The sequence below is a fragment of the Drosophila gunungcola genome, unplaced genomic scaffold, assembly GCF_025200985.1.
Source record: "Drosophila gunungcola strain Sukarami unplaced genomic scaffold, Dgunungcola_SK_2 000090F, whole genome shotgun sequence".
NCBI lineage: Eukaryota > Metazoa > Arthropoda > Insecta > Diptera > Drosophilidae > Drosophila > Drosophila gunungcola.
Genome location: NW_026453252.1, coordinates 313,314 through 338,888, shown reverse-complemented (window position 1 = coordinate 338,888; position 25,575 = coordinate 313,314). Strand labels below are relative to the sequence as shown.

The following is a 25,575-nucleotide window of genomic DNA, read 5'->3' as shown; positions in this document are numbered from 1 at the left end:
TATTTTGAACAGCTGGCAACCTATATTATCCATCCCTGATCGATTGAAAACAATTCATTTAGTTTTGACAAAAAAACCGAATTTTAAAAACGTTTTTTGAAAAATTTATTTATGTTCAAATTTCTGACTTTTTTGTAAGGGGGTACATCATCATTTTTTGCAGAAATTTGAAAATCTGAAAAAATGTTAACTGTAAATGCCATTCGATTGGGAATTTTATTACGAATTCAACGGTGTATGACATTCCAACACTTGACCATTATTTCCCAGGATTTTGACACAAAAACCACGTTTTTAATGTGATTTTTGGTGTTTTGCCAATTTTTCAAACAAAATTATTTCTGAAGAGTCTTTTTGTTGTAACTTTGCCAAAATAAGACCCAAAGTCAAAAGAGTTGCTATTTTGAACAGCTGGCAACCTATATTATCCATCCCTGATCGATTGAAAACAATTCATTTAGTTTTGACAAAAAAACCGAATTTTGAAAAACATTTTTTGAAAAATTTATTTATGTTCAAATTTCTGACTTTTTTGTAAGGGGGTACATCATCATTTTTTGCAGAAATTTGAAAATCTGAAAAAATTTTAACTGTAAATGCCATTCGATTGGGAATTTTATTACGAATTCAACGGTGTATGACATTCCAACATTTGACTATTATTTCCCAGGATTTTGACACAAAAACCAAGTTTTTAATGTGTTTTTTGGGATTTTTGGCGATTTTTCAAACAAAATTATTTCTGAAGAGGCTTTTTGTTGTAACTTTGCCAAAATAAGACCCAAAGTCAAAAGAGTTGCTATTTAGAACCGCTGGCAACCTATATTATCCATCCCTGATCGATTGAAAACAATTCATTTAGTTTTGACAAATTAAACCGAATTTTGAAAAACGTTTTTTGAAAAATTTATTTATGTCCAAATTTCGTACTTTTTTGTAAGGGGGTACATCATCATTTTTTGCAGAAATTTGAAAATCTGAAAATATGTTAACTGTAAATGCCATTCGATTGGGAATTTTATTACGAATTCAACGGTGTATGACATTCCAACACTTGACCATTATTTCCCAGGATTTTGACACAAAAACCACGTTTTTAATGTGATTTTTGGTGTTTTGCCAATTTTTCAAACAAAATTATTTCTGAAGAGTCTTTTTGTTGTAACTTTGCCAAAATAAGACCCAAAGTCAAAAGAGTTGCTATTTTGAACAGCTGGCAACCTATATTATCCATCCCTGATCAATTGAAAACAATTCATTTAGTTTTGACAAAAAAACCGAATTTTGAAAAACGTTTTTTGAAAAATTTATTTATGTTCAAATTTCTGACTTTTTTGTAAGGGGGTACATCATCATTTTTTGCAGAAATTTGAAAATCTGAAAAAATGTTAACTGTAAATGCCATTCCATTGGGAATTTTATTACGAATTCAACGGTGTATGACATTCCAACACTTGACCATTATTTCCCAGGATTTTGACACAAAAACCAAGTTTTTAATGTGTTTTTTGGGATTTTTGGCGATTTTTCAAACAAAATTATTTCTGAAGAGCCTTTTTGTTGTAACTGTGCCAAAATAAGACCCAAAGTCAAAAGAGTTGCTATTTTGAACAGCTGGCAACCTATATTATCCATCCCTGATCGATTGAAAACAATTCATTTAGTTTTGACAAAAAAACCGAATTTTAAAAAACGTTTTTTGAAAAATTTATTTATGTTCAAATTTCTGACTTTTTTGTAAGGGGGTACATCATCATTTTTTGCAGAAATTTGAAAATCTGAAAAAATTTTAACTGTAAATGCCATTCGATTGGGAATTTTATTACGAATTCAACGGTGTATGACATTCCAACACATGACCATTATTTCCCAGGATTTTGACACAAAAACCAAGTTTTTAATGTGATTTTTGGTGTTTTGCCAATTTTTCAAACAAAATTATTTCTGAAGAGTCTTTTTGTTGTAACTTTGCCAAAATAAGACCCAAAGTCAAAAGAGTTGCTATTTTGAACAGCTGGCAACCTATATTATCCATCCCTGATCGATTGAAAACAATTCATTTAGTTTTGACAAAAAAACCGAATTTTGAAAAACGTTTTTTGAAAAATTTATTTATGTTCAAATTTCTGACTTTTTTGTAAGGGGGTACATCATCATTTTTTGCAGAAATTTGAAAATCTGAAAAAATTTTAACTGTAAATGCCATTTCGATTGGAATTTTATTACAAATTCAACGGTGTATGACATTCCAACACTTGACTATTATTTCCCAGGATTTTGACACAAAAACCAAGTTTTTAATGTGTTTTTTGGAATTTTTGGCGATTTTTCAATAAAATTATTTCTGAAGAGCCTTTTTGTTGTAACTGTGCCAAAATAAGACCCAAAGTCAAAAGAGTTGCTATTTTGAACAGCTGGCAACCTATATTATCCATCCCTGATCGATTGAAAACAATTCATTTAGTTTTGACAAAAAAACCGAATATTAAAAAACGTTTTTTGAAAAATTTATTTATGTTCAAATTTCTGACTTTTTTGTAAGGGGGTACATCATCATTTTTTGCAGAAATTTGAAAATCTGAAAAAATGTTAACTGTAAATGCCATTCGATTGGGAATTTTATTACGAATTCAACGGTGTATGACATTCCAACACTTGACCATTATTTCCCAGGATTTTGACACAAAAACCAGCGTTTTTAATGTGATTTTTGGTGTTTTGCCAATTTTTCAAACAAAATTATTTCTGAAGAGTCTTTTTGTTGTAACTTTGCCAAAATAAGACCCAAAGTCAAAAGAGTTGCTATTTTGAACAGCTGGCAACCTATATTATCCATCCCTGATCAATTGAAAACAATTCATTTAGTTTTGACAAATAAAACCGAATTTTGAAAAACGTTTTTTGAAAAATTTATTTATGTCCAAATTTCGTACTTTTTTGTAAGGGGGTACATCATCATTTTTTGCAGAAATTTGAAAATCTGAAAAAATTTTAACTGTAAATGCCATTCGATTGGGAATTTTATTACGAATTCAACGGTGTATGACATTCCAACACTTGACCATTATTTCCCAGGATTTTGACACAAAAACCAAGTTTTTAATGTGTTTTTTTTGGGATTTTTGGCGATTTTTCAAACAAAATTATTTCTGAAGAGCCTTTTTGTTGTAACTGTGCCAAAATAAGACCCAAAGTCAAAAGAGTTGCTATTTTGAACAGCTGGCAACCTATATTATCCATCCCTGATCGATTGAAAACAATTCGTTTAGTTTTGACAAAAAAACCGAATTTTAAAAAACGTTTTTTGAAAAATTTATTTATGTTCAAATTTCTGACTTTTTTGTAAGGGGGTACATCATCATTTTTTGCAGAAATTTGAAAATCTGAAAAAATTTTAACTGTAAATGCCATTCGATTGGAATTTTATTACAAATTCAACGGTGTATGACATTCCAACTCTTGACTATTATTTCCCAGGATTTTGACACAAAAACCAAGTTTTTAATGTGTTTTTTGGATTTTTGGCGATTTTTCAAATAAAATTATTTCTGAAGAGGCTTTTTGTTGTAACTTTGCCAAAATAAGACCCAAAGTCAAAAGAGTTGCTATTTTGAACAGCTAGGCAACCTATATTATCCATCCCTGATCGATTGAAAACAATTCATTTAGTTTTGACAAAAAAACCGAATTTTGAAAAACGTTTTTTGAAAAAATTTATTTATGTTCAAATTTCTGACTTTTTTGTAAGGGGGTACATCATCATTTTTTGCAGAAATTTGAAAATCTGAAAAAATTTTAACTGTAAATGCCATTCGATTGGGAATTTTATTACGAATTCAACGGTGTATGACATTCCAACACTTGACCATTATTTCCCAGGATTTTGACACAAAAACCAAGTTTTTAATGTGTTTTTTTGGGATTTTTGGCGATTTTTCAAACAAAATTATTTCTGAAGAGTCTTTTTGTTGTAACTGTGCCAAAATAAGACCCAAAGTCAAAAGAGTTGCTATTTTGAACAGCTGGCAACCTATATTATCCATCCCTGATCGATTGAAAACAATTCATTTAGTTTTGACAAAAAAACCGAATATTAAAAAACGTTTTTTGAAAAATTTATTTATGTTCAAATTTCTGACTTTTTTGTAAGGGGGTACATCATCATTTTTTGCAGAAATTTGAAAATCTGAAAAAATTTTAACTGTAAATGCCATTCGATTGGGAATTTTATTACGAGTTCAACGGTGTATGACATTCCAACACTTGACCATTATTTCCCAGGATTTTGACACAAAAACCAAGTTTTTAATGTGATTTTTGGTGTTTTGCCAATTTTTCAAACAAAATTATTTCTGAAGAGTCTTTTTGTTGTAACTTTGCCAAAATAAGACCCAAAGTCAAAAGAGTTGCTATTTTGAACAGCTGGCAACCTATATTATCCATCCCTGATCGATTGAAAACAATTCATTTAGTTTTGACAAAAAAAACAAACTTTGAAATACGTTTCTTAAAAAATTTATTTATGTCCAAATTTTGGACTTTTTTGTAAGGGGGTACATCATCATTTTTTGCAGAAATTTGAAAATCTGAAAAAATTTTAACTGTAAATGCCATTCGATTGGAAATTTTATTACAAATTCAACGGTGTATGACATTCCAACACTTGACCATTATTTCCCAGGATTTTGACACAAAAACCAAGTTTTTAATGTGTTTTTTGGAATTTTTGGCGATTTTTCAATTAAAATTATTTCTGAAGAGCCTTTTTGTTGTAACTGTGCCAAAATAAGACCCAAAGTCAAAAGAGTTGCTATTTTGAACAGCTGGCAACCTATATTATCCATCCCTGATCGATTGAAAACAATTCATTTAGTTTTGACAAAAAAACCGAATATTAAAAAACGTTTTTTGAAAAATTTATTTATGTTCAAATTTCTGACTTTTTTGTAAGGGGGTACATCATCATTTTTTGCAGAAATTTGAAAATCTGAAAAAATGTTAACTGTAAATGCCATTCGATTGGGAATTTTATTACGAATTCAACGGTGTATGACATTCCAACACTTGACCATTATTTCCCAGGATTTTGACACAAAAACCGCGTTTTTAATGTGATTTTTGGTGTTTTGCCAATTTTTCAAACAAAATTATTTCTGAAGAGTCTTTTTGTTGTAACTTTGCCAAAATAAGACCCAAAGTCAAAAGAGTTGCTATTTTGAACAGCTGGCAACCTATATTATCCATCCCTGATCAATTGAAAACAATTCATTTAGTTTTGACAAATAAAACCGAATTTTGAAAAACGTTTTTTGAAAAATTTATTTATGTCCAAATTTCGTACTTTTTTGTAAGGGGGTACATCATCATTTTTTGCAGAAATTTGAAAATCTGAAAAAATTTTAACTGTAAATGCCATTCCATTGGGAATTTTATTACGAATTCAACGGTGTATGACATTCCAACACTTGACCATTATTTCCCAGGATTTTGACACAAAAACCAAGTTTTTAATGTGTTTTTTTGGGATTTTTGGCGATTTTTCAAACAAAATTATTTCTGAAGAGCCTTTTTGTTGTAACTGTGCCAAAATAAGACCCAAAGTCAAAAGAGTTGCTATTTTGAACAGCTGGCAACCTATATTATCCATCCCTGATCGATTGAAAACAATTCGTTTAGTTTTGACAAAAAAAACCGAATTTTAAAAAACGTTTTTTGAAAAATTTATTTATGTTCAAATTTCTGACTTTTTGTAAGGGGGTACATCATCATTTTTTGCAGAAATTTGAAAATCTGAAAAAATTTTAACTGTAAATGCCATTCGATTGGAATTTTATTACAAATTCAACGGTGTATGACATTCCAACACTTGACTATTATTTCCCAGGATTTTGACACAAAAACCAAGTTTTTAATGTGTTTTTTGGAATTTTTGGCGATTTTTCAATTAAAATTATTTCTGAAGAGGCTTTTTTTGTAACTTTGCCAAAATAAGACCCAAAGTCAAAAGAGTTGCTATTTTGAACAGCTAGCAACCTATATTATCCATCCCTGATCGATTGAAAACAATTCATTTAGTTTTGACAAAAAAACCGAATTTTGAAAAACGTTTTTTAAAAAAATTATTTATGTTCAAATTTCTGACTTTTTTGTAAGGGGGTACATCATCATTTTTTGCAGAAATTTGAAAATCTGAAAAAATTTTAACTGTAAATGCCATTCGATTGGAAATTTTATTACAAATTCAACGGTGTATGACATTCCAACACTTGACTATTATTTCCCAGGATTTTGACACAAAAACCAAGTTTTTAATGTGTTTTTTGGAATTTTTGGCGATTTTTCAATTAAAATTATTTCTGAAGAGGCTTTTTTTGTAACTCAGGGATGGATAATATAGGTTGCCAGCTGTTCAAAATAGCAACTCTTTTGACTTTGGGTCTTATTTTGGCAAAGTTACACCAAAAAGACTCTTCAGAAATAATTTTGTTTGAAAATTCGCCAAAAATCCAAAACAACACATTAAAAACTTGGTTTTTGTGTCAAAATCCTGGGAAATAATGGTCACATGTTGAAATGTCATACACCGTTAAATTCGTCATAAAATTTCCAATCGAATGACATTCACAGTTAAAATTTTTTCAGAATTTCAAATTTCTGCAAAAAATGATGATGTACCCCCTTACAAAAAAGTCAGAAATTTGAACATAAATAAATTTTTCAAGAAAAGTATTTCAAAATTCGGTTTTATTTGTCAAAACTAAATGAATTGTTTTCAATCGATCAGGGATGGATAATATAGGTTGCCAGCTGTTCAAAATAGCAACTCTTTTGACTTTGGGTCTTATTTTGGCAAAGTTACAACAAAAAGACTCTTCAGAAATAATTTTGTTTGAAAATTCGCCAAAAATCCAAAACAACACATTAAAAACTTGGTTTTTGTGTCAAAATCCTGGGAAATAATGGTCACATGTTGAAATGTCATACACCGTTGAATTCGTAATAAAATTTCCAATCGAATGGCATTTACAGTTAAAATTTTTTCAGATTTTCAAATTTCTGCGAAAAATTGGAGATTTGCCAAATCAAAAATTCCTAAAGCGTCCTTTTGTTTTAACTTGACCAAAATGGAGGTATAGCCATAAGAAAGACTATTTTGAACAGCTGGCGACCTATTCTACCCATCCACAATCGAATTAGAACAATTTATTTGGGTTTGATACGAAAAACCGATTTTTAAGAATATTTTTTTTTTAAATTGACTTTATGACCAATTTTTGCAAAAATCGATTTTTTTTCAAATGATTTTAAATGTTCTAGGCGGGAGAACTAGTACCTAACTACCATTTTTGTAGTAAAAAAAATGACATCAAGATTTAAAAAACAAAAAAGTCTTACATTAATAGTAAGATTACTAATTTTGTAGTAAAAAAACCTATATATTTACTTAATGTTATCTGTTTATATTTCAAATACTGTTAGCCATAATTTTGCGCGACCCAATGGTTACTACATAAGTACGCCACGGAAAAAGCAACAATATCTGCAGCCGCCCAAAAAACGATATAGTTTCGCCAGTCGCAGAACGACTACATAATTTTGTTACATGTTGGGACTACACATAGTGATTATTATAGTGAAAAAAACAACATTTAAGACCCGAATTCCAAACACAACAATAACATAATTTTTGTGTAAAATTTATTGAGTTGTATTTATGATAAAGTAAGTAATATATAATGAAGTAAATGTTATATGTTTAAATTTCTAAGGCTTAGAGAAATTATATATTAACATAGGTAAGTTACAGTTAGTTGGTGAGGTATAAGCACGAGGCCGACGATTGATAAGTCCTGTAGACGACCCAAGATGTGATGCAATTGTCCACGGGACCTTCGACGACCGATTCTGATTTCCCTACCGCATTGCTGTAATAAATGATATTTAATAGAAATGAAAATACAAATTAAAATATAATAGTTTTCTTTAAAATTAAGTGTGCGCAACTTTACTGGGGTAAAGCTTAGGATAAGAATAATTTCGGCAGCCACAGACAAATCGACATGATATCGCAAACCGCAGAAAAAGCGACATAATTTCGCCATCCGCAGAAAAATCGACATAATATCGCCGCCCCCAAAAAACGACATAATTTCGCCAGCCTCAGAAAACGACAAAAATTCGCCAGCCGACCGTCAACAAACGCCAGAAAAACGACTTCACTTCGCCAGCCGCTTAACATAGCTTAGTTTTAAATAAGTCCTTAAAAATGTGACGCAATTATCCACTGGAACTTCGCTGACCGATCCTGATTGCCCAACCGCATTGCTGAAATAAATGATATTTAATAAAAACAAGAAAGGAAGCAAACTTCGGCAAGCCGAAGTTTATATACCCTTGCAGCTTTTGCAAGAATTAAATATTTTTGAAAACATTAAAATTATGATTTACTTGCGTATATGTCTAAAAACATTGAAGCAATGATGATTTGCAGCTCATTATTAGGTAGTTATTTTATATAATTTTATTATTTCTATTGGAGCTATATGATATAGTCGTCCTATTTTGATGAAATTTTAACCGTAATTCTGAAATATTTATCCATTACTATATGTCGAAGAACTTATAGAAAAATTTAAAAACACCAAAGTTATAATTTTTTTTATTTACTTTTATGATTGTTCCTATGGGAGCTATATGCTATAGTCGTCCCATTTTGATGAAATTTAAACCGTAATTCTGAAATATTTATCCATTACTATATCTCGAAGAACTAAAAAAAAAATTAAAAAACAGAAAAGCTATAATTTTTTTTCATTTATTTTTATGATTGTTCCTATGGGAGCTATATGCTATAGTCGTCCGATTTTGATGAAATTTAAACCGTAATTCTGAAATATTTAACCATTACTATATCTCGAAGAACTAAAAAAAAATTAAAAAACAGAAAAGTTATAATTTTTTTTCATTTATTTTTCCGATTGTTCCTATGGGAGCTATATGCTATAGTCGTCCGATTTTGATAAAATTTAAATCATAATTTTGAAATGTTAACCATTACTAAATGTCGAAGAACTAAAAAAAAAATTAAAAAACAGCAAAGTTATAATTTTTTTTCATTTATTTTTCCGATTGTTCCTATGGGAGCTATATGCTATAGTCGTCCGATCCGGCTCGCTCCGACTTATATACTACCTGCAATAGAAAGACAACTTTTGGGAAAGTTTCATGCAGATAGCTTAAAAACTGAGAGACTAGTTTGCATATAAACGGACGGACAGACGGACGGACAGACGGACAGACGGACATGGCTAGATCGACTCTACTAGTGATGCTGATCAAGAATATATATACTTTATAGGGTCGGAAACGTCTCCTTCACTGAGTTGCAAACTTCTGACTGAAATTATAATACCCTCTGCAAGGGTATAATGAAAATACAAATTGAAATATAATTGTTTTCGTTAAAATTAAATAAGCGCAAGTGTACTGGGGTAAGAATTAGGTTCTAGGTGAAAATATTTTTTTAAAATAACTGGGCCCAGGCCCCTTAAAAATTAAAAATGGCATATGGGGTAAAAAACGATAGAAAAACGATAGAAAAAGGCGACAGAAAATTTCCTGAAAAATCGACATAATTTCGCGGAGGAAATGTATAAGGGCGCAATTGTGGCTGCGGATTTATGTCGTAATGCCTGGCATATCTCATTGAATTTGTCCTTTAAATGGATCGTGGGTTTTCTGTAAGACAAATCGTATGGGATCTCTGATTCAGATTTACTATATATTAAGACTGAAAACTCATATGCTTACAATGTATCAGTGCGATAAAGGTCAACTCAGTTGATGCAGCTGCAGACAAACCCTTGAGCAAATATATATGTACTCGGGTGTGTGGAAACTCGTAGGATTTTGCGAAGGGGTAAGGGAGTGGGTGGGAATGAGCAGTGCTCATTGCGGTGGCAAAAGTTATTTGCTGTGTTATTTTCACAACAACTTCCGCTCGGCGCAGAAACGGATATCCTGCCTCTGAGTGAGAGATCCAGATATGCACGAGTGTATATAGGATGGATATAGATATAGTGGGGGCAGGGGCAGGGGTAGAGGTCGGGAAAAGTTGTTGGTGCAGCTGGTCCGACGCCTTGTCTTGTCTGTTGTTAGCTGAAAACCCCTCGAACGTCCCTCGCCATATGCAAAATTCAGATTTTACAACTCCTCGGCTCAAACTTTGACTTGCGACCCAAACCCTGGCAATTTAAACTTTCTGATTAATTTTAATAAATATATTTTTGTCCTTTATTTGTAGAATTTGTTCGTTTACCATATAATATATATAATTTGTCTTGTATATATATGCTTGTTTATTTATTATATATTAGTTATACTGTACTTTATGCGTTTACTGCTTGGTTTATATAGAGCGGCTCTCCCTTTTTCAGGGCGATTATCGAAAGAACTTTGATTAAGCTTCAGTTTGTTTTTGTTTTGGGTAAACATCTGTGATCGTCCTTAAATCCATTCTTAATACATATTACAGTTTATCCTCGTTGGCTATATACATTTTATTTATTTTTATTTATAGCTTTAACTATTGTTTATGAGCTGTCTTATATACAATTCTTAGGCTTAAATTAATAGTGTATATTAAAAGCAACGCAATCAGAACATAATTTATTACACATTTAAATGGATTTTTAGCCACAACAAAACTATATACAGAATGTGAAAAGTCGAAGGATTCCAGGATTCTATAACATTTCCTCTAGTTTCTCTTATGTATTTTCGTTCAGCATTTAGGTCTGCTAATAATGGCACATAACATTATTGTGTATTTTGAATTTTTTGATATAAGTACAGTACCATATAGAGAGCTATATCCCGCTTAGCATATGAACAACCTTTAATGGCTCTGATTCTCGTAAAGTCCATTTTATAACTATGATTTCCATTTCTATATACGTTGTTTTTTTTTTTTACAAATTTCCATTATAAATTTATAATTTGCTTATTCAGCTTTATACACGAATCAAACAAACTGGTTTTATACAGTTGTGTTCAAAACAAGAGGAATATAAGAATGAAGTTAAAAAATGTAAAAGAAGTAATTTCGATATCATTTATGTTGTTATTAAAATGTTGTCGTGCAAAGCTAAGTCTAGTAAAATTTCGAATTCATGCAGCTATATTCTGTGACCTCTAAGACATCGCTATTATTTTGAACACAACTGTATCGCCACATATATATTTATATAAATTTATATAAATATGCGAAGGGGGTTGCGGCTAGATTTGGTTTTATTGTTGCAGCGGCAGCACAAAGCAGCTCTTAATTAAAACGCAACAAATGCACAAAGGATGCTGCAGCAGAACAACTGTTGCGCAATGGGGCCGAACAGGACTCGAATAAAATTTCAATTAAATCAATTCGGGCGTGTGGCCAGAGGGGCCCAGTGTCAAGTGTCTTGAGTACTGAGTACTGAGTACTACTGAGTTCTACTGAGTTCTTCGTCCTTCGTCCTACGAGTGCTGCCCACACACACGAGCAACATGCAACTTGCAACCAGCAACCAACAACCTGAAGTAGCTTTAATTGAATTTCTGCTACTGAAGTGGCTTGTTATCTCGTATTTGTTTAATTTTATTTCTCGCTCGGCCGCCCAGCAGTCATCATAAACTGATGAAATGATACGACTACAAGCCAAAAATTCGGATCAAGCTATTTTTGATGCTATTTTGTCTTGGCAAAAAAAAAAGAGAAAAAAACCGTCGAAGCAAACGAATTTTTAAAGTTGTAGAGAAGGGAAAATAACAGAAAGAAAATATATTAAGACTTAAAAGGTAAGCTTATCATTTTAAATAAAGAAACCAAAAAATAGATTTTAAATTATTCGAAATTTTAAAAATCTTTTCAAATTTTGAGGCTTTTTGTGAAAAGGTAATCACTTTAAATATAAGAGTTAAGAAATAAAAGATTTGTTTTAGGTATTTGCCGAGATCTTTAGCAATTAGAAAATGTGTGCTTAAATTGTTTAATCAACTTGATTCAATAATCTTAATTTTTTTTAAATTTTTGTTAGTATTTTGGCCTTGTTTTCAGCAGTGTTTTCACTTATTTAGCCAGCTGTTGCTCGACAGCCGCTTGTCAGCCATTGAGACATTACAAAGCAAAGCCATTTACCATGATACACACATACACACGTACCTACTACGCACCAACACAATACAAATACACACTTATATGAATATTCAAGCCGACACTCATTTCATTATTAAATCAAAAAAGTTGAGTAAATTTCAGCCAGCGGCTGACAGACCCCGTACTTATTTTGCTCATATTGTCCCTATATTTTCCTCTCATTTTCCCCTACGTATTATCCCTATGCCACGCCCCCTCGTTTCTCCCCGCCCTCCTTATGTGTGTGCGTGTGTAACAATTCAACTTGATTGCCATTTGTTTTAGCGAGCTGCTGTCCCGTCTTTTCCCCGGGAAGTGCGGAAAATGTTTTGCGGCCAACACACGCACACAAGTACATTTTCCCCAACCCCCCTGCCCCGCCCATCCATACACCATCAAGTGAGCGGTGTATTCAATTAAACTTCCGTCAAACATGAAGCAAACTCCCAAACTCCCCCCTGTATTTTCCTCTTGCCTTCGGGTTATAAAATAAACATGTTGCCACACACAAAATTTAAATAGATACAAGTTCGCCACACTGCACAACACAATAAACCGCAGTTAAACAAAGGCGGTTGCTAAAAAGTACGCCAAAAGAATGGCCCCGAAAAATGTGACGTACATAAAGTAAAGCAAGGATATATAATATAATTCAGGCTGAGGATGGCCAAGTAACGTCCTCAGGGTAAAGTATATCCAAAGATTTTCTCAAGTGAAACTCAATATCTTAACTTAGATTTGAGATAATTTGTTTCCTATTAAATTTTGTTAATATTGACTCCGATACTAGAATAAATAAATAAATAATGCAAAGTTATTGATATCCAAGTATGTAAAAAAACATTTCAAAAATAATCAAAAATTAAAAGAAAATATTTTAAGAAACTCAGATAGAACCTTATCCAAAAAAAGATTAATTAAAGAACTTTTAGTATATTAAAGCACAAACACCATTGTATATAAATTAAATTTATATTAAAGACAGTTAAATAAAGAATTTTATAATTGTACAGAATAATTTTTGAAACCTTTATAAGTGATTTTTAATTTTGTAGCTGTTTATATAAATGTTTACTATTTTTTTTTTACGAAAAACACTTAAATGCAATACCGTTTTTCAATGTTCCTTGCCTTTGAAACCCGGTCTTTAACAAAAGCATCTTAAAGACAGCAGTCACAGCGAGGAATGATAAAAAGGGAAATGCGAAATTAAAATACAATTTGACGGCATCAAATAGAGCAATTAAGCGCTCCTCCCCGCCACGCCAGGCCACGCCCACTCAACGCCTCGCGTTTCCCCCGCCCACAAAAGTAGGCAGCACTTGGATAGCGAAAGCACACACACCATGGTGCCATGGTGCTCGGGAAAACTTGATTACAAGTGTCGCGGGAAGCCCCAAAAAACAACTCAAACTGCGGCGCCGTAACAATCATAAGCAGCAAAATGCACATGCACACTGGCAAAAAACGAGGTTTACAAAAGTCCTTCTAAAGAATGGAGAAAACAATACTACAAAAATGAATTTCAAATGCTTCTTTTTCTTATCAAGAATCCAGAAAAAAACATGTAATAAATCCAAATTGGGTACCAAAATATTGAAATTATCAATGCATTTCAATCCAATTACAATTAATATAAATTTCTCCCTCTGTGATAGTCCTTTTGTGCATGTTTGTCTGGCATTATTGCTGCTGTGTATTTATATTTGTTGTGCCATTTACGCAATTCAACAAAGGACAACAAAGGCTGCGCGATTTTAAAGGCAGCAAATGTGGCAGCAGCAGCAGCAAGGATAACAACAAAAGAAGTTGCTGCAGCAGCAGCAACACGAGTGATATGAGCACCAGCAACATCCCCGCAGCAACATCAGCTTTAGAATTAGCCCAAGTGGCAAGAACAGCCATAATAATGGAAATAAAACCACTAAATTGAAGCAGTAAGCAAATTAGAAATATGTAGTCAAATACGTTGTCAGAGTTAAATTAAAGTTCGGCTCGGAAAATACTGCCTTGTCCTTTGTTTTTGCTTTTCATTAAAACAAAAATAAAATAGCTCTTTGCACGCCAATTTATTTTAATTAATAAATATATTCCATAAGAAAAAAAATTCTGCAAATCTTTCACAAATACTATACCAGCTATTTGAAACCTTATTAAGCATTGCAAAATCTAATAAATATTATATATATAGGTAGGTATTATATATATAGGTAATTAAAACGCTTATGAGTCAGCAGTCTTTTAAATACAAAAAGAATATGTAAATGTTTGGCAGAGCTTTCCCTGTAGCAACATGAGGTGACTGGCAAACAAGCAACATCAACATTAACACGCGCAGCAACAACATCATCAATGGACAATGGCAGCAGCAACTGCAATGGCACCAGCAACAGCAACAGCAGCAACATCAACTTGCAACATCAGGAAAAGTGTTGCTGCCGGTTGACTAGGTCTCGATGTTGTACGTTGCTGCTTGGCTTCCTTTTCTTGGGGGTCTGTGTAATTTGAAACACTTGTGTCAACGTGGCTAAAACACCCCCACAATTCGGCCCCCTCTTTTAACCCACTAAAGCCCCTGCTGCTGACATGCTTCCTTGGGTTGCTGCTGCTGATGTTGCTGCTGTGTTCATGTTGCTGTTGCTGCGGTTGTCAGCGTCTTATTATCATCATCAGTGGCAGCTTTTGGCGGTTTTGTATATTTGTAGCTGTCTTCGCTTTACATTTTTTTTATTTTATTTTAGTTTTAAGTTCTGGCAGAGAATTGTTTTGGGCTTTTCGGGGGTTTGGGGTCGGCTTGGGTGGTTGCTTCTTACAATGAAATTCACTTTGCCAAAAAGTTTTCATTTCATTAAAAACGTGGCTGTGTGGGTGTGATATGTGTGTGTGGTTAACTGACATGCAAGTAATTCATCAAAAGCAAATGCAACGCAGATGGGAGCCGAGAGATTTCTGTGTCCACAACTTGTGCCCCACAGCTGCCATACACACATTTGCAAAAAAAAAAACAAAAAAAAAAAAAAAAACACACACACACATGTACATACATTTAAAAACACACTCACATACATACTCAGCTGCGAAGACAAGACGTTGCAACAAAAAATAAATAAAAATAATAAATAAAAACACTGCGCTGCAAAGACTTGAAAAATAAAACAAAAACAAACCGAAAGTTTTGGCAAACACCAAGAAATAGTTGGTACAACAGGGGTTAAGCGCAGCATATGAAAGGGTTAAGAGGCAAGACAGGGTAAGGGGTTAGCAGGCATCACAGCTTGTGTGCAAATAATTTGCATAAAAATGAGAAATTTAGTTATTTTTAAAGGCACAGCACACAGCAGCACAATTAACAAATCTGGTGAAAAAATAAATTGGAAAAAGGGGTGTCCTTTTCCAAACCTATTTATCATAACCCCACACTCTCTTCCCAAACCTCACAAATGTCAATCAAAGTTTAACAAATGAACAAAAGTTTGCCAAAAGTAGCCCAAATTAACGAATAACAAACAAAAAGTAAAAGAAATCATTTTCTCTTTTTACAAATCAAAAAAGTTTCCGTTTCCCTTTGTTTTGTGTGTTACATTTTCATATTAATTGACCTTTCGAAAGTTTTATAAATCGGTTTGGGAAATTGGTAAAAAAAGGTGTGCCAGCCGACAAAATTTAAATGAAAAAGTCAACAAAAAGTTGGTCGCAGAAAGGGTTGATTAATAACGAATCGAGTAGAAGTTGTTGACTTGATAACTAGACAGCATTAGAATCAACCTTCTCTTAAAATTCTCTTCATATTTATGCTATGAAAAAAGGCGAGCTCTTGTCCCAACTGGGCTTTTATTATTTACTCAGTGCTCAATACACTGTAACTGCTTTTGGGTACCGCTTTACCTTAGGCTAGCTGTGATTATTTAACTTTGCAACCCCCTTGAAAATGTTTCGGTAACACTAGAAATTCTTGCGCTTAATACATTCACTAAATATGGATGTCTCCAAACACCATCCCTGTTTTCTTTTTTTTTTTTCATTTATGTTATAAACAATTTAACATTTGCTACTACAACATGTGTGTTTTTATGGTTGAGAGTACGTTTTTTAGAGACTGTTGTTGAATGTGTAGTTAAATGTTTACTCCCTTGGACTTTTAATACTAAAACATTTGTGTTATATGATTGAGAGCTTGCGTTTTGGAGACTGTTGTTGAACGTGTTGTTGAGTTTTTGGTGAGGTTTTGTAGAGTCCCTTGGACTATGAAATACAGACCTCTTTATGTGTGTTTTTTTCCTCCACAATATGTGTTGTTGAGGGAGTTGTAGAAATTATTAAGACAGCTTTTACTTAAAAATGTGTTGGAGCTTTTGGATAAAGTGTTGGTGAAGTTTGGTGAATGCATTCAGTCCTTTGGATTGCATTTATTTCACCACCTTTCTTTTTTTGTGTGGTGTGTTGGCGTAAGTGATGTTGATATCCTTTAACTGATGAAGAACGTCGTGTTGTTGGCCACTTATTCCTTCGTTTCGATCATGTATTGTTGAGTCTGTTGTTGAATGCGCTGGGTAGAGTCCATTAGACTGCGTATTATAAGAGGCCGAGCAGGAGGCCAGACACGGTCGACAAGCCCATTAAGAACGGCTGTCGACAGTGCCAACTCCTGAGGAGGAGGAGGAGGACGAGGAGCAGGGGAAGGGGCAAATGGTGACCCCGACGCAGTCCGGAGCCGGAGCTCATTTCGTTGTTGTCGATGGGGCCGCGCACTTCCGTATTGCCGCCGTAATAGGGCGGGGGCTTACGTGTGATGCCTCCCATTTCGCCACCAGGTGACCCCAAACCACCGCCTGGTGACCCCGACCCACCACCACCGTGCTGGTTGTTGTGGTGGTGGTTGTGATGGTGGTGCTGCTGATGTTGATGCTGATGCTGATTGCCGCCGGAGTTGCCCGGCTTATGTGTGGCCGGTTTATTGCCGCTGGTGTAGTAAACGTGCGGCGATAACGGTGTCAATCCGCCGTTTTCGCCGCCCTCCGTCTCGAAATCCTCGGCGGATCCGTACTGCAGCTCCTCGTCCTCCGGCTGGTAGGTGACTTTGACTTGTTGTTTCTGCTTCAAAATGTCATTGGCATCCGCATCCAGGCTTCCGCCGGCAGAGCCGCCCCCTCCACCGCCCCCTTTTCCGCCGCCGTTCAACGGATTTTTATTACGATTCGGTCCGGGGATTTCTGAAAGGCAGCAGCAAAAAAACAAAAAATAAAAAGAAGAACGGCGGAAAAACAAAGGAGCGAATGAGAAAATGTAATTGAAACAAAGGTGCAAATACGTCCCATTTCGCGAATTCGCGGCATTACAGCGACGGTCAAGTGAATAGCAGAGCCAGAGGAAAACATTTCTTTTAACTTCCAAAATATATTACAATATTGAAATAAATTTCTTAGTTTATATGCTTTTCAATTTATATTTTAAAGTTCGTTATAAAAATATATATAAATGACAACACAATATGATTTAAAATTTATTTTCCATTAATATCATGTTTATATAAATTAACTATTTAGAAGGCCTAAGAACTTAACTTAGTATTTAAAAAAATTTAAGCTGATGGCAAAAAATTTGTTGCCGGTTAGTTTTGTTATTTACAACATTTTTTTTTCCACTGGAACACCATTAACTTGGCCCCAACTGTACGCCACGCATTTATTACCCATTTGTGGGCTGAGGGGATGAAAAACTCACCGTATAAACGGATACTGCTGTCGACTTCGCCCAGTGAGTTTTTGGCTATGCAGCGATAGGATCCGACATCGTCCTTCTGGAACTTCCTGACTATCATCGACATTTTGGTCTCGTACATGGACTGTGAACTCTCCTGCACATGATACTTTCCCGATGTCACAATCATCTCTCCTGGTAAATGATTAGGTCATAGACATTAGTATTCTTCTAATTGTAAAATATGTTAAGTTTTTTTGTAAAATATTTTGAAAAACAGGCTGTGACTCCAAACTCTGGCAAACGTCAGACTTTCACACACAGCTGAGAGCTCATTTCATTATATTTTCTCCTGTAGTCCACATCACAACCAGTTTCATTAAAAAATTTATATAAAAAAAAAAGGAAAAAAATTTCCCAAAGGAAATTCTACCGTGGAACTAACTCGCTTCAACTTGATTTTCTTCATCTCATCTGCTATTGGGTAAGTGAAAAGTGATTCAAAACTAATACTTTAGGTGCATTCTACGACTAAAAGCCCCCAAAAAAAGTCTCGCAGGGTTTTGAGAATTTGGTGTATTGTGAGGGGGGATTCCCCAAGTGCCATTACCATCGAACTGCACCACCTGCAACGAGCGAACGTGCCGCAATCTGACAACTGACTAATGACAATGCCAAGCGATTCGTTTCGTTTCGAATCGATGTTGGAGTAATGATGCGTTCGGTCCGAAGACCGACATCTGCATAGATATATGTACCCACATATCTGCCCATATATGGATATATATATATATACACATATATATATATATATATTAATACATACTTATATACATATATATATATATGTATATGTATATGTATATATATTTGACGATGCAGACGGGTCTCCACACTCCACACTCCACTCGCACACACTTACCCGTGTCCTTAATCCAGTAGTTAATTGATTTGGGCGAGGCCTCGACGTGACACTCGATTTGGACATCAGTGCCAAGTGGTGCGCCGACTAATTGATTCGGCACTTGGATGACCGGATGAACTGCAACGAGACGGAGCATGGGTAGATGGTTAGAGGAATGGGCATGGGCATGGGCATGGGTGCGAGAGGTGTCCCAATAAAACAAATGTTGCCGGCCCATTGGCCATTGCCTCAGGTTGGCATCAAAGCTTTGAGCTTCTTACGCCTCTTGGGTCAACTAATCAGGGCCATTTCTAATCTGGAATCAACCAATTTTGCCCAGCTTTTAATTTAAAAGTATTTTTTTTTAAATATATGTATTATATAGCCTGGCAAATTTGGAGTGATACATATATAAAAACAATACTTTATTTATTCTTAAGCTTCTGACCTATTGAATATTTTTTTTGCATTCAAAATTAAGCTACAACCTCTGAATAATGAAAAAACCTGAAAATGTAATTAAAATTTAAATTATAATATATTTAGCTTAAATAAATAAATGTGCAATTTGATATGCAATGTATTAAACATTTAATTTAATTACTAAATATAAAATGTAAAATTCAAGAGTCAGATAACTTCATTTTTATCAGTGTATTTACAAGGTTTATTTTACTAAATTCAACATTTTATGAAGGCAAAGTATTCTGCGCGCTCTACTCTTAACATTTTCTTTTCAATTTACTGTCTAAAATGAATACATTATTTATTCTAATCTAATTTCAAAATAATTATATTAATAATATGTTGCAATTGGCCTTGTTTTCGCCGGCAGTATTGTATATTGATCACTCATTTTAAGATGTCGGACTACTCGAAATTCCTGGCCAACTTGACGGATCAGCTGGGCCTGTTGCCGGGACTCGCATCGAACGGATTTGCAGGACTTGGAGGATTGGCCAACCTGTGCAACCTGGGCAACTTGGGCAACCTGGGCAACCTGGGCAACTTGGGCACCAATCTGGGCAGCCTGCGCCCCGCCCACAAGGCGCTGATGTGTGTAGGCGCAGCCACCGTGGCCTGCGTGGTCTTGGGCCTAACAGTCAAGTCCTTGAAGGGGCGTGGTCGCAAGGAGGACGGCGACAAGCAGAGGACCATGAAGGTGCAGAACGGGGCACCGATCAAACATGACCTTGAGGGGGCTGCTGACAAGGGCGACGGCACCGGGACCGGAAACGGAACCGCCATCTTCGGGGAGGGGCATGCCCCCTAAAAACAGCCAGAAGAATCGCCATCCCATTGATCCGCAATACCCAGCACACGCCTCACGAAATCAGAACCCTCCACCATACAAAATACCCTGTTTTGTGCGTTGCAATGTTATCTATATATTTTGTAATTTTATACCGTTTACCACAGCGGTCATATAAATAACATCTGTTCCAAAACAAAAAAAAATGGTCTTTTAAACTTTAATTCCAAATATTTTGTTCCAAAATTTTTGTTGCTTTGATTTTCATCCAATGCGGTTTTTGGTTTAAGTCAAAAAAATATTAAAAAAGCTGCATTTTTAATTTTAATATTTTCGGAATTGAATTTAATATCCGAAAATGTAATTCAAATTTAAAACATACTTAAATTAAATAAAATAAATTTAAATCGAAAATGAACTATTTGAAATCTAATATTTTCCACAGTCGTTAAAATTATTTGAATATTTAGTCGTGAAACTTAATTTGAGTTGTATTTAATATTATGATTTATTATTTAATTTCAGATATTTATTTTTACTTCTCATTTTTGAACAGCGTATAAAAACCCATTTTTAAATGCTGTGTCAAGCTAAACAGGGAAATAAAATATAATACACAGTTTTGTTTGTGCAACGCGAAAGTTGGAGCTATATTTTATTATGAAATTTAGCACTGTACTATTTTCTGTTTTAGGCAAATGACCCTGATAAGAAATCAATAATCAATGTCCGTTTGTATTTTGTTTGTAAATTACGTACATTTTACACTGTCACGGCCCGTCATCAGCATCGAAGTTGCTTTTTAGTAATTGCACAAAGTATTTATTTTCAGTACGATTGCAAAGTTTTCCCTGAGTTGTTCAATTAATTCAAATTATTTAAAATGTCATCCTACTTTTACTAATGCACCCTCATTATCCTGTATTGTCTTGCACCAATAGCAGAACGAGGCAGAACGATTGAACGATCCTGCCAATCAGTGTAGCCAATACTGTCTGACCAAGCTGCATCCGATTATCATTCAACATTCCCGAAACCCAGAACGTGTTGGCCAGAATCGAGGACAAGCAGCAGGCCCTGCATACCAATCTACTGACGGTACACGCAAAAATGGACGACCAGAACACATCCCTCCACTCCTTCGAGATGAGAATGGAAGGTCGGCTGCAGGAGGTACAGCTGACAATGGTACTCCAAATGCTAGAACTAAAAGCCGAAATAGCGGTCCAACTTGGGGCTCTTTACGAACTTGGAAGCCAAAAGGACAAAGCCATCTCGCCAAAGTTTCAGCGGATCGGCGCGAGGTACTTCTACATCGAAAATCAAATTCAGCTAGATCATTTTTCCGCTGCCATCGCCTGTCGCGAAATTGGAGGCCATCTGGCCGCGTTTGCAAATGAAAACGAATTTTATCGCGTCATTGCGAGAGTGCAATCAGGCACTTGGTATCATCTTGGCATCAACGCTCTGGACAGCAAGACCGTGTTCGTATCTGAGGCTTCAGGCAAGCCAGCCGCATATTTAAAGTGGTTTTCGGGATACCCCGACGACACAGGATGCGTTTATCTAAAAAATGGGAGGATTGGTTCATATACTTGTTACGACGAGTGCTATTTCATTTGTCAGGCAGACAGTGAAATATAGAAAGCAATCATTTTCGGCATATTTTATTCCAAATTGAAAATTGTAACTGTTCCATTGTACAACATGGCATATCTTAAATAATACAAAACAATAAATAAAAGATCAAACTTGGTATAATGTTGGCATTAACTCAGCCACATATTTAATGTTGGGTAGGAGGGACAGAGAATGCCCTTTTTCATTCGGTTGTAGCAATATGGATCCCCTTAGCCAAGAAGGAAGATGCGTTTTACTACAGAATAGTAATATGTTTTCAGCTAGTTGTTATGATTATAATAATTTCATATGTCAGGCAGACGATGAAATATAAAAACCAATTATTTTAAACACAGATCCTTCGCTCGGAATTTATAGATTGTTCCTATGGCAGTTATAAATAAAAATCTCCGAAGTGGGCCATATATTGTATACCTAATCTGAATAATTTAACTCACTACTTGAAATTTATTGGAATGTTTTTTTAAGCTTTAAAGTCGTTTTGGAATTTGTCTCTAAAAATCAACTAATTGATTAATTAATTAAATTTTCAGAAATAAATGGAAATTTATTGCTACTCTTGCTAGTGTTTTGTGTGTATACCATATCTGTGAGCCCTTTCATTTTGCAGACATTTTGCAGGCATTCAAAAAGGACTCCCTTTGAAGGCAGAACAAAAGTTGGCTGGCGCACTTGAAGGCCAATTGAGTGTGGCATAATTTGATGGTGTGCGCTCCTGGTTTTCCCGCTTTTCCGCTTCCCCCTTCTCGGGTGAAAAGCCGTCCTTTCCCACTCATTTTGCAGGACTCATCAGAATGCAGTTCATGCAGAGAACGTCGGACGCTGCATTCACAACTCTTTTGCCGATGGCCCAACTTTCGTATTTATTGTCACTTAGGCCGGGTCCTGAAGGGGTTGCCATTTCGGGGGAGGTCCTCCGGCTCCTGACCAAAATTGGTGGTTTTGTAAAACCAGGCAGGAGGACTGAATGCCGAAAGCTCACAGCTCACAGCTCACAACTCACAGCTTACAGATTGCACATTGTCTCCGTCTATTTCCCCCTGCGCCCTTGAGACATTTGCGGCCATGTGCATTGATAGTTGATTGCAGGTCCTGCTCCGTGTTTCGTCACAGGACGCAGGACACAGGACACAGGACTTTCCCAGCCAGCCGGAGCATTTTAATTGATTTCCATGGCCGACTGCGCTCTGTCTAAGCCATCAGCCATCAACTATCAACTATGAACTAACTCGAATGCCGCCTGTGGTTGGCCCTCTTAAATTTCATTTATGCATATGAAATAACGAGGCGACTCTGCTTTTTTGCTCCGCCCACTTTCAAAATTGTTAATAAATTATAATCTGCCTATAACTCTTAAAATCAATTTGGTTTGAATTCTGATTGGCATTAACATACAAAAAAAAAACATTTTTATTATAATTAAAACTTATGCATTCACTATTTTATGTGCAAACATTTCTGCATGCCTAAAATTAGCAGAAAATTTCCAAACAGTTTAAAAAACTACAAGACAACAAAACTATAATGAAGCACACATAAATCAAATAAACCAAAATATTTCTAATGAATTGCGATCAAAGTACACTTTAAAAAACGTAGCATACTAAAAATTATTAAATCCCTAAGATCTTGATATATAGTTACCTTTTTTTGGGAATAAATAATAATAAATAAATATAATAATTAATAATTATAAGCCCACAACATTTTAGTTAATGTTTATATGCAAGGAAAGACTAAAAAAAATTCGAAGCTTTTGTTACATTTCGTAATGTTGGATTTTAAAATGAAATGCATAAAGTATAAGATATTTTAAGATATATGATAAAAATAAAAATTCCAAGCCTTTTGAACCTATCTACAGGCGATTTTGTTAAATTTATTAATGTTGAATTTTAAAAAATAATTTAGGATGGCATTTTTACCTCGTTACAGACATGTTTTTGATTATTTTGTCGAGTGCTGGAGGCAAAGATGCCGCTGTCCGTTGGATAGTTTTTGAGATGGTTTTTGGGGACCGGCTGACGTGCTGGTCAACTGTCCCTGCTTTAGTCCTAATCCACATGGGGATCGCGGAATCGGGAAAGGGGAGAGATCCCCTAGAAACTGACACATTTCGGGTCTATCCTCGGTGCATTTGTGCCGGATAAAGGACCTGCAACCGGCAGCAGTTGTAGTCCCTCGGCACTTTCGCTGGGCTATTTGCAATTTTGCAATGATTATTCTGAGCATGTTCCTGCCTGGACATCGGCCACCGACCATCGGCCACCGGCCACCGGCCACCGGCCACCTTTCAACCTTTCACCTTTCGCCTTTGGGCCTTTCAGCCGTTCAGCCATTTGGCCAGGTGCTCTTGGTCTGCAGCTCGCTCCGTTTTGCGGCAAACAAAGCCACAAATATGCACTAATGACGTCGTCAGCTGCTGCCACTCCTGCCAGCCGCCCGCCCCCGCTTTCCACATTTCCCCCAAAAATTTCCCAGCATTCTGCAGCAGCAGACTCGCATTTCGGGCAATTGTTTTTGGAGAGCTTGAGTTGGTCGAAGGTGACAAAAAGTCTGAACTTATGCGTGCTGTAAGCTGCTAGTCGGCGTGCAGTGCGTTTCATGGGCATAGTTGTGTGCCAGAGTAAGAGAGCTCGAAAGAGGAGTGAGTTCCTGAAACATTGCGAGGCTTTAAGGCCTCCTAATGAAGGGGAAACGTGTATAGAATGCAGTAAGTTACAGAGTAAATATATCCAATTCCTTAACTTTAGTAGGATCTGTATGTAAGTAAAATGATAAATTAAATATTTAATTGTAAAAAAAAAAACATGGTATATGTAAATATTTTGTACTCAATTTAAATATTTTTCGCTTTAATTATCATCCATTTCGGTTTTTAGTTATTGTAAATATGAAAATATTAACAATTTTTTTAAATTTTTTAATTTGGAATTTCAGAATTGATTTTAATATCTGAACATTTGATTTATATATAAACCATATTTAATTTAAATGCAATAAATACAATGAAAACTATTTTAAAACTAATATTTTCCACATATATTGAAATATTCAATATTAATTCTAATTTAATTTACATTGTGTTTAAAATTATGATTTTATATTTAAATTTGAACTCAAAAGTCTCACATTTACTTGTACTATTTAATTATTTATCAATGTAAACATGGCACATTCAATGTTTTTAAAAAGGGCAGGATTTTGGTACTTAAACTTTTTTTCCCTCAAAACTATATTTCTTCCCTATATAATAAACCTAAAAATATTTTTCGAGTCTAAGATTTGGTTCTTGTTTAACCTGCAACACAGTGCTTAAAGGGTCAGCCTGTGTTTTTTTTCTACCCCACAATGACTGATTTCTAAGAGAAGTGGTCAACATACTTTGGTTTGGTATTTTTTTCGGTGGCTTTTGCACGTACGTGATTTTTCTTATTTTGCAGCATTTATTTTGTGTGCGTTCGATTTGCGGCTCCTGGCGGCTGAGGCGGCGAAGGCAAAAGGAGGCGTGGCAGGTGGAAAAACCAAACGTGCCACGTGACCAAGAGTGAAAATGCAAATGCAGATGAAGACGGCATTTCCGGACTGGTGAAAGATGCAGTGTTTCGCATAGCGAACGACATGTTGCTCGCGGGATGTTGCATGCTGCATGTTGCACATCCCATAGGTGCAGCTAATTAGGGGAAGTGCCTAATGGGGCTGCGAACGGAACGGAAAGCACAGTGCGACGGATGCGACAAATGCGGAATGTGGCAGGCTACTACACTGCCAGAAAAATTTAAGCAAGTTGAAAATCTTAATTTGTAATGCCCAATGATAGAGAGCCAAGCCACAAACTTCAAGAAGTATTCAGAAGGTCGATCTATGTCACCGTTTTTCGAAAATTCAGAAAGGGGTTGCATCAAAAAT

General features: G+C 35.0%; 2 protein-coding genes across 4 annotated transcripts in view; one reads left to right on the top strand and one right to left on the bottom strand.

Moving 5' to 3' along the window:
• Positions 1 to 16,171: 16,171 nt before the first annotated feature.
• Positions 16,172 to 25,575, bottom strand: part of LOC128265038 (lachesin) — a 70,267-nt gene continuing 60,863 nt past the window's right edge. For all 3 annotated transcript variants that reach the window (XM_053000811.1, XM_053000808.1, XM_053000810.1), the window contains 3 exons: positions 18,792 to 18,911; positions 17,894 to 18,064; positions 16,172 to 17,382 (listed from right to left, as the gene is read on the bottom strand). In XM_053000811.1, the coding sequence (XP_052856771.1) occupies positions 16,745 to 17,382; positions 17,894 to 18,064; positions 18,792 to 18,911 (929 nt within the window). In that variant the 3' untranslated portion in view covers positions 16,172 to 16,744. The remainder of the gene's footprint in view (positions 17,383 to 17,893; positions 18,065 to 18,791; positions 18,912 to 25,575) is intronic.
• On the top strand, positions 18,202 to 20,207 carry LOC128265044 (uncharacterized). The gene is made up of 2 exons (XM_053000820.1): positions 18,202 to 18,353; positions 19,609 to 20,207. Exon 2 carries the CDS (start codon positions 19,636 to 19,638, stop codon positions 20,044 to 20,046), a length of 411 nt encoding a protein of 136 aa, XP_052856780.1. The 5' UTR covers positions 18,202 to 18,353; positions 19,609 to 19,635; the 3' UTR covers positions 20,047 to 20,207.

Coding starts and splice junctions, on each gene's coding strand:
- LOC128265044 (XM_053000820.1), top strand. CDS start 19,636: ATGTCGGACTACTCGAAATTCCTGGCCAACTTGACGGATCAGCTGGGC.